The following is a 13,621-nucleotide window of genomic DNA, read 5'->3' on the forward strand; positions in this document are numbered from 1 at the left end:
GAAATTTTCTGAAACTTCCAGAAATACGATTTTCTCTGAAAATGGAATTCATCGATTGGCGACAATTACAGGAGCACTAGATATTTATTTCGGCTGTTCCACATGCGTAGTTCTCGAGACATATCCTAAAAAGTGGATGGATTTCCTACGTATGAAAATAGGCAATATGCCAATTTTAGAAGAAATTTATTCCATTTCTATTCATCCATTTAAACTACAAGAGTATCATTGTCGATCCGGATGCGTAGTTCTTGAAATATTTTCAAAATAGCAGAAAGCTTAAATAGTATCAAGAATATCTGTATATAAAGAAAAGAAAATGTACAAAAATCCCAAATATGCTTCATGAAAGGACATTTAGATTAATCATGAAACTACCGAATGTTCAGTCACTTCACGCCACTAGAATACAATTACTTCAAATGTTACTAAAGGAGGGCACGCTATCTGACGTCAATATGATAAATAAGGACTAGCATAGGCTTCTGACTTGGTTTGAAGAAGGGTGTTTGGAATATTTGAAAAACAACCCTCACGTAAAATTATTCCATTTAGCATAACTGAACCCAAAAAATGTAAATGAAATGGAAATCCATATCAAAGATTAAAATATTCTCCACGTGTTTCTTTTACAATACATTAGTCTCAGTACAGAGAATTTTATGTGAAATACATAAACAAATGCTAGTAAACTTGAAGGTTCAATACTTTATTAACATCATACTTATTTTTCTAGCTTTACGCTATTTTTTGTTGAAAATATTAAACAGATTCAGTTAAATTTTCAGGCAATTGTAACATATCTCGCAACAACGCAACAAACCTAAATGGACGTTTTCCTGTCGCTGATGTCCAGCTATTCATCGTGCTGATAGCAAGCTACTTTAAAGGAATAAAAATAAAATAAATAAATTCTGCTTCATTCTGCATTCCAGAGAAAACGCTAAACAGCGCGGTCATTGCACATCAGCAAGTTGCGTTTACTACAAACAAACAATGAACTCAACTACAACGTGCAAAGAAAGCATTACGAAATAAATTTGCATAACGTTCACTTCTACTGATAGCGTAGAGCAACGTCAATTGGGTGAAGGCAAGCTTGAGTACTGAAATTTATGAAAAATGAATAAAATTAAATGAAGTAGCAATGTATGAATTATTAAACATATGAAGATTGAAACGATTTTCAAAATTTGATCAAAAAATAGAAAGGTGCAAAAACATCAAAAATTGAAAAGGAAGCTAAAATTGTGAAAATTGAGATTACGAAAATGTTTTTCATCTCCATGTGGGAAGCAGGAACACCAGTATAGTAAGCACAGTGAAATACTGAACACTATCCAATACTGAATTTTGACAACGACTGTCATTTACTGAAATAATAATCTATGGTATGTACAGCTGAAAGCAAATAGTTCAGTTAGTGAAGCAGTCAAGTTGATTTTAGTCACTTTCCTTAGAATTTCAATGTAGATAACAAGCCAGAAATTCTCTGAACCACACATCAAGCATTTATTGAATTGCAATGTATGCTAAACTACTGAATAACATTAGTAAAGAAGTAAATAAATTGTACATCAATAATTACTTTTATATTAAAATAAAACGGTCGAAAAAATGATTTGACTAAAAGTGAGCAAGTTCGACACTTTTACGCAAACATTTCACAGGTCCATGACAGTGCTCATCTTACACAGTTGTGAGAAATAAAGCTAGCAAAATCTGATTGCAAAAGATATTTATCTGCAACAACACCAATTCCTCTTGAATCATATCCAAGTGGGTAATTGAATTTCTGATTACCACAGGGACGACTGTGGCTCAGATTTCAATACCCAATAAATACCCTATATGCTTGCTTCAGACTGCTTGAGAAACAAATATAAATTGTTAATTAATATAAGTATAGATATATTTATAGAGTTAGGAGATGAATTCCATGACCTTATGATTCTTCTCAAAGAGTCTTCTGCAAGCAAGAATTCACTTTTACTGCAGATGATGCGCGTAAACGATCTAATCAAATTCTGATTAGCAACTATTATTAATGCTGATTTGAATCGAAGCGATTTCTCACAGAACAGAAGCGAAGAGTCGAATAGACTTTTCTTCTAGCAGCAACAAGCTAACGAACACGGAACAATCTCTATTGTATACAACAAGCACAAAAGTGAAGCATCTAGTTGAGCCAACGCGAAACCGCATTTTGCTCTCCTGCTTATCGCAGCTGCATTTATAACGCGCCCAGATGTAGTTTTGTTTCTTATTCATTCTGATCTGATATTCCGCTGGTTTAGTCAATTTTAGCTCACGCAACATGAGCATAACGTTGCACGTGATTCTCCACTGAGCCGGCGTTAAATAATTTCGCTCACGCAAATTGTGATTTCTTGCTAGTGGATTTTCAAATAGATTCAGTTTTTGAAATAAAATTTCAAGAGATAGATATATGTGTGTTTTGAATGCATAAATGTATAAACTAAAAGAAAAAGAAAAAGTATCATCATAGTTCATAAAATTAGCATGTTACAAAATACTTTTATATAGAAATCAAAGAGGTATTTCCCCAATTGAAGCTGATCATTAAAAGCACGCAGCGACTTAATATTTTGGTAGAATTTCCTTTTAATGGACAATGCTTTGTCAGAAGTGCTTCGTTGCAGTTCATATTCCAGTCATGTGTAACTGTTTCTCAAAAAAATATTTCCAGCATTAGTATAAATCATTGATTCATTGACGTATTGAAAATTAAATGTAAAATCATTGAAAAAATCTTCAATGGCATTGAACTGGAATTTGCATATATGTCAGAGAAATAACAAATAAAATAAAGATGTGTACTGAAATTGTGCAATAGCAGAAATAAAATGCTTTGAATTTGAAAATATCCATCGTCCATAAAACATCCATAAAATGAAATAAAAATAAATGTTCAAAACCAACACTTTGAGCAATTTAGTTGTGCAATTTATTGTGAGAAAATAATATTAACTAATTGATTAATGCCGAAAGAAAGCACATTGTCTGGAAAATGCCTGAAACATTGATTACCGGACAAAAGTCATTTACTATATTATACAATACATGGTGAATATATTATTGCAGAAAAGCACGAAAACTAATGACTGTAATTTTGCTTGTACAAATAATGAGTTAAAGAATATTTGAAACATAAAAATAGGAAAAAACTGAAGTTTATTGTTAATGAATGTGATGAAATAATTGACAATAAATGTCTAGTGATAAGAGGAAAAAGCGAAGCAGCTAGAAAAAATTCTTATTTAAGCTATTTTGAAGTCGTTCTGCATAACTGCGGGTAATGGATGGGACATTAGCCATTGTGTCCAACGCGGACTCGCCCTGGGCCCAACTTTGCATCTCAAGATCAACTTTGTTAACAGTTGCAGGAGCTGAGTTTGCTTCAGGCGATAAAGTTTCAGTCACGACTGGTAATGCATCCGATGCAGGAGATTCCATCGGTGGTGGAGATACCGGTGGTGGCATGGACACCGTAATATGGCATTGCGGAGCCGCTAACGTTGGAATAGATTGTTGCTGCGTATACACGTATGTTGCGTATGTTGCGGAATAGGTTCGCGAACAATCAGTCTCAGATTGTAGCATCTCTGGAGGGGGTGGATTTTCGTCTTCGCTTTCATTCTTGTTACCACACCACGAACAAATTAACAGCAAACCAACCGTTCCTGCCAAAGTAATCACCACAGCAAAAATTTGAACTGACAAAGAGCCGGTTGTATTTAAATTATAAAGTATATCCATTTCTGAAAGAGAATAATAATTTTTTCTCTTGTAAAAATGATCATTGAATTATTTATTTACTTATTGGAGCACTTATCAGGTAGGTGTATCTGCAACGAAGAAAAACTGTTTACACTGATTTGAACACCAATGCTGACTGACAATATGTTCAAAGGGATTGATGATCTCTTTAAACAACACCTTTAAACTACTTTGAAACGCACAATTTTAGTTTAAATTAAAGAATTGAAGGTGAACAATATAGTGGTATTGAATTCTGCTTCTGCATGCTATAAAATTACATAAATTAAGAAAATAAATTATGATGTGATTCTCTCTGGTGAAAATGTTCACTGGTTATACAAATTTGTAAATAGGCATTCTAATAATTACCAGAATTGTACAACTTAATTATATCAGGCAGTGTGAGAACATTTATTTCATTATACAAAAAGGTTGTTTTCCTAAAATAAACATTGTAATATGAAAAGCAAGACAATCTAACAGAAATCAGTAGCAATATTTACGGCGTCTAATCCAAATTTCGGTCACCCCTAACAAAATGTTGAATAATGAATCGATTGCGCAAAGATTTCATAACTTAACAACAGAATAATGTTAATACTTGCCAACGTTTTCCTAAACAACATATGCATATCAAAGAATTTGGTCAACCTTCCTTGGAAACATAGAACAGATATCACAATATTCCATTCTTTTCGAAAATGTCTTCATTCTTCTTGTTTTTCTGATCAACAATAGCAGAAAAGCTGACAATATAATAATTTTAAAATTCCAAATTATTTTCAGGAATAATTTGCAATTTTAATTTACTTATTTCAAACAATTATTAATTTCTGTGCAAGTATAAAGAGAAATGAAGAAAATTATTTTTTTCCAGTGAATAAAGTTGTAATAAACATAATCAAATGAAGTCAATTTTCAGTAAAATTTATACGTTTTAGGTTCTTTCCTATAAGTACAAAAAATGGCAAATTGAAGATGCATGCAAAAATCAACGCGTTTTATACCGATCTTCTAGGCATTGAACGAAACAGTATGAAACAATGCTGACTACCAATGGTAACAAAGCGCTCGGAAGGAACGCAAGCCATTTGTATAGAAATACCGTCGGATTACCTGTAAAATATTATTTTCCGTACAAGCGGAAACAAAAATATTATAAGCTTATTTACTATAAGAGCAATGGAGTCCACTGTATCCTGGCTCACAAACGCACTTCATAAAAGTGTAATTAAATTTCTCTTTTTCTATTACACAATTGCCATAACCACAAAATCTTTTGGATTTCGCATCTTTTGCATGACAATGAAGAACTTCTGCTGGTAATAAAGAATGTATTGAAAATAAGTATGATTCTCACTTACCAACATCGAAATCTTTATCAATAACTAACTGTAGTTCATTGCTAATAATTCGACATCTGTAGCCGATTCTATTTTCAATTCGTTTCAAACTTCTTATAGACAGTCCGTGCTCACTTTTCGCATAGTTCCTATTAATAAATTACATAACAAAACAATATAATTTCCTGCAATATCTTTAGTGAAAAGTTGCAAAATGACAAACCAGAAAATTTGATTTTCATGGAATACAACTTTCTCTAATCCATATGCATTTCTTTCATACCATTCTGTATTAGCAGATAAATTGCTGATGCCTATTTGAAATAAATATAATATTTCAGTGGCAGAGCAGTCAAGAAACAAAGATCTTCCGGCGAAATTTGTCATCTTCTCTTTTCCTATATGACGTCTAATGTACCTCTTTCCATTTATATTTAGCGTGTTGCAGGTCACTGAACACGCCAAACATAAAAGTAAATTTAGGAAAAATATCAGACCCATGTCTGTCTTCGGCAAATGCAAAGAGTTCACAACAGCAACAGTGTAAGGGTAAACTCGGGGAACAGTTGAAATAAAACAGCTGCGACCACAAAGTTTACAACTTTTGCATTGTTTAAAAAGAACTTTAAAATACAATGCTTTAATGTTTCTACTGTTAAAAATCATCGAATGAAAACTTTTCAATTATATGGTAATGTAACTTCCATAATTGCAACAAACAAGAACAGAAGTGCAGATAAATTGAAAAAAAATTATTATAAATGCAATGTTTTGGAAATTTCTTGTTTTTTACAATAGTGACCTGACCATGATATTATGACAAAATCCCAATTTCCTGATTTATTTTCCTTAGCGATCGTATCTTGGCTAATGGGCAACAATTTATCGCATCCGAAGTGGGTGCGCACTTTTTTTCTAATTATATCTCATTTGATTGAAACAAATAGTGAATGAAATTGGGATAGTAAACTGAAATTATATTTGTTTCAAAGAAGTGTTTTCTACAAGGAAGAGCATCATCGATGAGCTTCGCCAACACCACCTGCGCTTCTTGAAACTTCATATCCGTCAAGAACGTAAGCTAAATGAACATATCGTCTGCGTACAAGAAAAGTTGCATAGCTCAAAACGTGGAATATTACTGAAAATTCTAGGAAAGAATATCAACAGTGTAAACAATAATGAGAAATAGCGCAAAGCAGTCAATATAGTTCAACTGAATTATTTTATAATTAATTTGATGCAATCTCGACTGAGTGATGACACTCCTTTGAAAAATTTATTCATTTAAATGAACAAAATTTTCTTGACACCTGATTCAAGATTTGACAGAATATGAGTTTTCTGCTTTTTACATTGTCATTCATCTTAGGGTTTTGTTTTCTTAGCAGTATCTGTGATACTTTTGCCACGGACGAATGGCCCGCGATTTTGCTTGAAAAACAGACGCGATCTTGCTGCCATGTCCTGAAGAAAATAAATCAAATGAAATAAAACTAAATGCATAAAAAACATCAAAACAATTGCAGTTACAGCAGATTGTGATGCGCTGACCGTGCCTCTTGCTTCAGTGGAATCTCCTCCTGTGGAGGAACCACCTAGATGAAATATACATCATGTACAGGCATGAAATGTTCAGTTATATAAAAAAGAATTTACCTCTAAAACACCTCATAACCGAATTAGAGTAATCATAGGGCTTATAAAACGCTTTCAAAGTTTCATTTGGCTTCTCAGTGGATAAACTGCTGCTGTTATGTTGTGTGTCCGTCATTTTATTAGGTTCCTGTGCTTTTCCACCTGAATATGCAGGGCCAGCAGACTGTATTTTTATCACTTCGTCACAAACTTCAGATTTCTATTGAACATTAAGCAACCAACTAAAAATAAAATAATAACAAATACAAATAATATTGCTAACCTCTTCAGCGGCCTTCCGTTGCTCATCATTGTAACCAACATCCCACACAATTCTTGCCGGTTCAGGTTTGTTGACATCTCGAATCTCTTTCGTCAAACAATACTTTTCAAAAATTGCAAAATCATCCAATAACAACAACTCCGCCCTTTCGTCCTTTTCTGTGCCACTTTTAGCAGAATCACTTAACAACATATTAATCAATACACACAGCAAATATTACTCTCACACATGGCATACCATTGGGAAGTTAAGAGAACGTGATGAAATGTTTCACCTGAAGATGCTTTAAACGATTCTGAGATGGGCATCGACTGCTTCACTGTTTCATCCACTGGCTTGTCAAATATTTGTGACAAAGGGAGTTCCTTCTTATTCTCATCAATATAAATATCATGCGGTCGTCGACGGGCAACTGACGAGCGTTCCACTGCCACAGTTTCCGCTTTCGGTGGTTTCTACAAAAAAAGAACAGACAGTGAATATATAACAATTTACCAACAATGAAATGTACGTAAAATAAATATAACCATAGTAAATAAATCGAGGCACCAGGCATCACAAATAATTTTCTGAATTTCCTGCAAGTGCGGCATAAGAGCTCCCGTAATTGGCTTGCAGGCGTTTTCCAACAGTTGCATATCTCGTGGCAATTTTGCAGCCAAATTTCGCAGAGTCTCATTTCTCATTATGTAATAAACCGATTCGTCAGTAATGCGAGCAACTCCATCTCGCCAATAGTACAACATCCTCAGAGCGTACTTTTGTCGATTATCCAAATTGAACGGAAATTTCGATTCCAATTTTCTCAATTCAAACTCGTTCGGGAATTTTTTCTTGTAAACCTACAACAACAAATAGAACAAAAAAGATAAGCATCTTAAATAGTGGAAAAATAAATCATCTACTTACTTGCAAACAGGTGTCACTGCTGCGTTTAAGCACGATCATCATCAGATCGTTGTATTCATTTCCACGGTTCAGCAATTGGTTGCGCAGCACATCCCAACAATAAAGCAAATAATGTGAATCTGAACGTGCGTATGCCAGCATTTTAGAACCAAGTGGACTTAAATAATAATAATAATAATAATAATAATTTTCATATTATTGAAAAGAAAAAAAATAGATATATATTTAATAATATATATTCGAGTACCGAATGCGCCAGTCCGCAGTTTGGTAAGATTTGTCCAAATTCACGCCAACCAATTCCTTCACTAAGAACTTTAAACTTCGCTGTGGCATTTCCAACACTTCCATTGCGTGATAAGTGTCGAACAAGTTGACAACATAAATTCCGAAATCGCGCTGCAGCCACTGTATATCTTGTGAAGAACCGTGCATAACTTTCACAATATTTGGATCAACGAAGGGTTCGTTCAAAATGTACATTTCATGCCAAATTGGAAACGGATCGACTATATAATCCGTATCTCGAGTGCTGATCTGCAGCAAACATGTCAATCCATAATATGACCGATAAGAGTTGTGCTAAAATGTGCATAGCATTGAAAAGAGTAGAATTATTGATGGACCTGCAATGAATAAACAAGATGAAAATTTCCCGCTCACCTCCAAATCGACCGCAAATGCTTGCTGAGAATTTAAGTCATTGACAAGCGACTGCAAAAATTTTTTCGTCCTGACAAAAACTAATTTACAGGCATTCAATGGCATAATTGGATGTTGGGGTTCTTTGATAGACAGCATGAGTGAATTCGGCTCGCACGTGATAATTTCATAATAATACGGGTGTGCTGGTTCAGAAGAATATTCCATCCCAGCATTGTCGGCATGCTGCTGCAGCCCCTGGATAAACAATTTTACACTCGACAACTTCTCAGGAGAGATCTCGTGGTGCTTTATACGAAGTTTAGATTTAAATGGATTCAATGAATTGTCAATTTGGTCTCGAAATTTCAACTGCGGTTTCGGAATAAAGCGACGCTTATTATGGAAATGCATCTCATCCGAAAAATTTTCCACTAAAAAGTTTTCATTATAATTAATTACACCCGCTGACAGAAAATTTTTTTTCAAACTGCGATTCAATTTTACAATCCAATAAAAGTAAGTAAAAATCAAAAACCTGCTCGCTCCGTTTCAACAGCTTCCTTCGATGGTGCGCTGATACAATTCCAACTAGCAGTAGCTACTTCAATTGCATTGCGTTCAATCCGCAAATCTTGTAAATATTCTCCTGAAGTACCCCGTACCTCATCGAAAGATGATGTCTAAATACAAAAAAATATTCTAAATTTGACAAAAAATTACTAATCAATCAATTAACAATTCTCTCATCCAGAATGTCGTTGATTTTGGCAATTTCATTCATCATCATGGTGTGATGTGCTCCATTTGGAATTTTAGGAAAAGTTTCACTGATATAAGTTATTGCCTCATTCAATCTACAAAAATATGACCAAATCAAATTGTAAAAATTTCTAACAAAAAATAAAGCATTTTTTACAGGTCAAGCAACTGCGTCGAGGCTTTCACAAGTAACATTCTCAAATTGCCTGTCAACAAATGCTGATCGCCTACCCGAAACGGACTGCATTTCTTCAATAAATTCGCTACTGTCACACGTAATTGCTGCAAAAGTCACTCGCACCAATCAATTCATCCATCACACAATGCTTGCAAAATGAATTTATACCTCTACTATACTTTCATCCTCTTCCAAGTCACTTAAAGACTGATCATCATCCTCCTTGTCAACATTCATCTTTTCACCAAATGCCATGCTTAAATAAAAAATGTGAAACGAATTGCCAATCACTTGCAAAAAATATTCATTTCGCTGAACAACGTAGAACAAATTGTTATGCAAAACCAACGACTGTTTGAACAATTTTAATATAAACAACTGCAAACACAGATCTGTTTGCATTCAATTTAACAAATTTTCTTCTTCACCGACTTGTTGACAAGCGGCAGCTTATTTATAAACCGCGCGCATGAAAATGCTAAAAATAAATTTAACATTTTGAAATTACATGCATACTGTAATTATAAAATGACCAATCAACTCACATTTCGTCGATGGAAAATGTCGACTGTTCCAAAGTGGAAACAAAATTCTCAGATAAGTACTTTAGTTGATGAATAATTCAAATATATAACTGATCCAACAAGATTCAACATAGCAGCCAAAATGAACACCGGTCCCCAACGTCCACTGGATTGCATAACAAAATCAGCAGTCAACGGGCCCACAACAAGACCTGGCAGTGTTGCCTAAATCTTCGTCTTTCAAACAAACAAATGGGATATGCAAATTAAAATAAGATTAAAACAACATTCTGAAGAACTTTTAAAAGATTATGATACAGTTAAATACATATATTTATTTATTTATTTACTAAAGTGTTTGATATCGCAAAGGAGACGCCTGCGTATGTCCTGCACAAGTCAGCGTGACTGCTTAAATGACCAGCGCTATTGAAAGCCAAAAATCCCATGCACAACGAAACTACTCTAAAAGTAAATCATTAAAAAGTATTAAAAAATTTATTTTTGTTCTTTGTAAACTTCACTCACAACAAAGACAAACCAACATGATCAAGAACTGAAAAACAGATCAGAAAAACTGCTGGTACAGCTAATCCAATCACAGTGCACAACTGCCGAACCCTAACCACTCGTAATTTACGCTTATTGATCAACCAATCTGCAACAGGTCCAACCCCTAACAAAATAAATTAAAAAAAAGAAAATTTTTTTTAAAGTCTTTTTCTTTACAAATTTTTTAAATAATCAACTAAAACAAATAACACAAGCGTTAAAGCAAAATCTACCAGCGAGAAGAAAAAGATTACTGTAACTAAGAAAAACTAAGCTTGATAACGTGATCAGAAATAAAAAGAAATGCTTGCCAATTCCAAAAATGCTGTTAAACGCATATGGTAAACAAGTGAAACTGAGTATTGAATTGTCTGCATTGAAAGCCATACGTAAGTACACCGGAAGCCAATGCATTATTATGTATGATGTCCAGTTCATGCAAAAATGTGCGACGTACACGCAGAGCAACTGCGAAGAACAGAAAAATATTCGCCAACTTTTCATAAGATTAAAACTCTAATTAACAAAAAATGTGTTTCAAAAATTATAATATTTTGCATGCATCTTCTTATTACTTTCAACACGTGACTGGTCTGTTCGAACGGCAGAATCGGAGCGTAGCGCAAGAAACGCCACCATGCAATGCACCATACAATTCCTACCATTCCGAACAAATAAAATGGCCATCTCCAATGCAAATGTGGACAACACTTAACAAGGGATTTAAAATGAAGAGAATATTATTACGTCAAATTTGTTAATACCACTAAAGCCATAGTTTGACCAATAGAAGCGAACGATGACAAATAGCTGAAAGCAGTAGATCGTTTTTCTGATGGAACATCTTCAGCAAACAATTTGTAAATTGTCGGCAATCCTTAATTAAAAAAACAATTTCGAATAAATAAAAACAAACTATCACCATCAATACAAAAATCATTCAGCTTAACATTCCTGAAAATCTCCTTAATTAATTTCCATTATCTTACAGATGGCATGTTTAAATAATATCGCTTTTCATTTTTAAATTAAACAAAAAAATTAATTACATAAATATATTTACCTAAACCTTCGCCTAAACCCAGAAGCAGTCGGCTAAACATTAACAATGGAAAAGATGACGCTACGTATGGCGTAACGAGCATACTGATTGACCATAACAAAACAACGAAACCTAAAAGCCCATAACTATTCCACTGTGCTCCAATGCAGCTACTCAAGATCTAAATCACTTAATTCAAATAAAACACACTTATGGATCATTTCAACCAACCTGACTGCCAATATAACCGGCTGAGAAAGCGCTGAGAACCCATCCTTGTTGATAAATTCCATATTTCATTTCTTCAGCCAGTTCCACGATGGCAATTGGCATAATAATACGGTCAACAGCATTGATGAAATTTGCAATACAGCACATATAAACAAGGTTTGAGGGAAAACTAAACTTAAGAGACCAAACCATTGTCTGAACAATTCAATTAAAAACAATTTGGGAGTATTATAACCACAGCAACATACATTGTTTCATTATATCGTATATTACACTTGCATACAATCGTCAACCCGTACAGAAATCACTCTGTTCCATTTTCTATTACCTGAACATTAAAATTATTAATACATTACTGTAGAATTGCTAAACATTTTAAATATAATGATAAACTTTAATGATTTGATAAAAAAAATTACAGCAAATATTTTAAAATGAAACATATATTCAATTCGTTTACAATTACACAATTACAACCGATACAAAGCATAAGGCATGGAATAACATAGTCGCTGTTGCACACTGAACGTCTAATTCACTGATATCATATATGAAGTTAAGCCATGAACTTTCACATGAAATCTGCATAGTAATTTCAAAAGAAAATGTGCACATTTTACAAAAACGCAATCATCTAACAATATGGTGAAATTGTTAGGATACTGTCACCACAACATCAGAAATGTAAATGCAGGACAGAATAATACAGAATACAGTACCACTAACTTTATGTTCAAGAATTTATCATAGCCTTGATTTTATTTTTATTTAAATTTAAAAGTGCTAAATTTAATTTATTTATTCATATTATTTCAAAGTTAAATTAGTACATTTTTTTAATTGTTATGAACATTTTTCCCATGCAATTACAGTTATACATTTTTCACATTCCAAGCAAAAATTTCAGTTTGTAATTTAATATAATATAAAGCATTGCATCAAAGCGATATTAATAAATTACTTGTTAAAAGAATTCTTTACTTTCAAATTTAACGTCTAGAACACACGTAGAAAAACGGTCTGCACAGAAATGCTATTGTCAAGGTAATAAATAAGACGTTGCTAATTAATGGCTAAATTGACTTGATAAAAGTAACTAAAAATAAGAATAAATGTGCACATAAAAAGAATGAAAATACTGCTAATCCGTTCTTAAATTTAATCTCTACAGTTCTATTTCATTTCTTTTGTAAACAATTCATTATAATTTAATCAAATAAAATAGCTCCTTCTAAAAAAATATAATGATATTTTTATTAATCATAAATATATGCAAATAATTATGCAATGTTTTAATTTAAAAAGTAATTTATTAACGTAGACAAATGAAGATTTCGTTTTCAATTTATACTTTCTTTTCTATTAAATACAGTATTCCTCAAGAACATTTCTCATACATTTTAATGTAACTACGGTGATTGCTAGTGTTTTCTTTCTCTCGCTGTAGAGTCAAATTAAAGTCAGCAGCCATTACTTTTCTTAGCATAAGTATTTTTTGGAAATTCAAATCAGATTATAGGTACCATCTTTCATTATTGAAGCCGAAATCCGATTCTGCATGGCCTGATCAACAGCTGGTTATTTGTAATGAATTTTTTATATTGACTTTAATTTGAATTTTTTAATATTTCATTTTTAGATGTGTATTTTTTAATTTTATCTTCTTACATTCTTATTCCTTATTAGTTGGTTTTGTTGTCTTTTTATGTGGTATTCTTGACTTCCTATTTCATA

General features: G+C 33.0%; 4 protein-coding genes across 4 annotated transcripts; all 4 read right to left on the reverse strand.

Annotated features, from left to right (window-relative positions):
- Positions 1–1,057: 1,057 nt before the first annotated feature.
- Tsp_05249 (conserved hypothetical protein) lies at positions 1,058–3,780 on the reverse strand. Its single transcript, XM_003371522.1, has 3 exons — positions 3,350–3,780; positions 2,078–2,479; positions 1,058–1,106 (listed from the first exon to the last, which is right to left on the reverse strand). Exons 1-3 carry the CDS (start codon positions 3,778–3,780, stop codon positions 1,058–1,060), a joined length of 882 nt encoding a protein of 293 aa, XP_003371570.1.
- A 679-nt stretch (positions 3,781–4,459) lies between these two features.
- Positions 4,460–5,513, reverse strand: Tsp_05248 (conserved hypothetical protein). The gene is made up of 5 exons (XM_003371523.1): positions 5,350–5,513; positions 5,148–5,275; positions 4,956–5,102; positions 4,791–4,899; positions 4,460–4,529 (listed from the first exon to the last, which is right to left on the reverse strand). The coding sequence occupies exons 1-5, from the start codon at positions 5,511–5,513 to the stop codon at positions 4,460–4,462; spliced, it is 618 nt and encodes a 205-aa protein (XP_003371571.1).
- Positions 5,514–6,142: 629 nt separating this feature from the next.
- Positions 6,143–9,793, reverse strand: Tsp_05247 (exosome component 10). The gene is given in 16 exon segments (XM_003371524.1): positions 6,143–6,267; positions 6,530–6,593; positions 6,648–6,724; positions 6,786–6,948; positions 7,048–7,228; positions 7,276–7,502; positions 7,575–7,889; positions 7,957–8,113; positions 8,204–8,538; positions 8,620–8,670; positions 8,701–8,856; positions 8,875–9,032; positions 9,137–9,281; positions 9,338–9,455; positions 9,518–9,642; positions 9,707–9,793. 16 exon segments carry the CDS (start codon positions 9,791–9,793, stop codon positions 6,143–6,145), a joined length of 2,484 nt encoding a protein of 827 aa, XP_003371572.1.
- Positions 9,794–9,992: 199 nt separating this feature from the next.
- Tsp_05246 (transporter, major facilitator family) lies at positions 9,993–12,034 on the reverse strand. Its single transcript, XM_003371525.1, has 9 exons — positions 11,888–12,034; positions 11,678–11,837; positions 11,379–11,491; positions 11,190–11,301; positions 11,014–11,082; positions 10,591–10,738; positions 10,413–10,527; positions 10,144–10,287; positions 9,993–10,016 (listed from the first exon to the last, which is right to left on the reverse strand). The coding sequence occupies exons 1-9, from the start codon at positions 12,032–12,034 to the stop codon at positions 9,993–9,995; spliced, it is 1,032 nt and encodes a 343-aa protein (XP_003371573.1).
- Between the last annotated feature and the right edge of the window lie 1,587 nt (positions 12,035–13,621).

Source organism: Trichinella spiralis (assembly GCF_000181795.1).
Source record: "Trichinella spiralis strain ISS 195 chromosome Unknown Scfld9, whole genome shotgun sequence".
NCBI classification, from domain to species: domain Eukaryota; kingdom Metazoa; phylum Nematoda; class Enoplea; order Trichinellida; family Trichinellidae; genus Trichinella; species Trichinella spiralis.

Bases quoted from the DNA above. Each gene is read 5' to 3' on its own strand.
- Tsp_05249 (XM_003371522.1), bottom strand. From the start codon at position 3,780: ATGGATATACTTTATAATTTAAATACAACCGGCTCTTTGTCAGTTCAA. The intron at 2,480-3,349 runs GTTGGACACAAT...TTTTTCTTTTAG, and splicing joins TGGGCCCAGGGCGAGTCCGC to TTTATACATTTATGCATTCA. The intron at 1,107-2,077 runs GTGAGAAATCGC...CATAAATTTCAG, and splicing joins CGACTCTTCGCTTCTGTTCT to TACTCAAGCTTGCCTTCACC.
- Tsp_05248 (XM_003371523.1), bottom strand. From the start codon at position 5,513: ATGACAAATTTCGCCGGAAGATCTTTGTTTCTTGACTGCTCTGCCACT. The intron at 5,276-5,349 runs GTTTGTCATTTT...ATTTATTAATAG, and splicing joins CATGAAAATCAAATTTTCTG to GAACTATGCGAAAAGTGAGC. The intron at 5,103-5,147 runs GTAAGTGAGAAT...CTTTATTACCAG, and splicing joins TGATAAAGATTTCGATGTTG to CAGAAGTTCTTCATTGTCAT.
- Tsp_05247 (XM_003371524.1), bottom strand. From the start codon at position 9,793: ATGGCATTTGGTGAAAAGATGAATGTTGACAAGGAGGATGATGATCAG. The intron at 7,503-7,574 runs GTTATATTTATT...CTTTTTTTGTAG, and splicing joins GCCTCGATTTATTTACTATG to AAACCACCGAAAGCGGAAAC. The intron at 6,594-6,647 runs GTTTTGATGTTT...TATTTTCTTCAG, and splicing joins AATCTGCTGTAACTGCAATT to GACATGGCAGCAAGATCGCG.
- Tsp_05246 (XM_003371525.1), bottom strand. From the start codon at position 12,034: ATGTGCTGTATTGCAAATTTCATCAATGCTGTTGACCGTATTATTATG. The intron at 10,739-11,013 runs GTGTACTTACGT...TTATTTTGTTAG, and splicing joins TAATAATGCATTGGCTTCCG to GGGTTGGACCTGTTGCAGAT. The intron at 10,528-10,590 runs GTGAGTGAAGTT...ATTTACTTTTAG, and splicing joins CATGTTGGTTTGTCTTTGTT to AGTAGTTTCGTTGTGCATGG.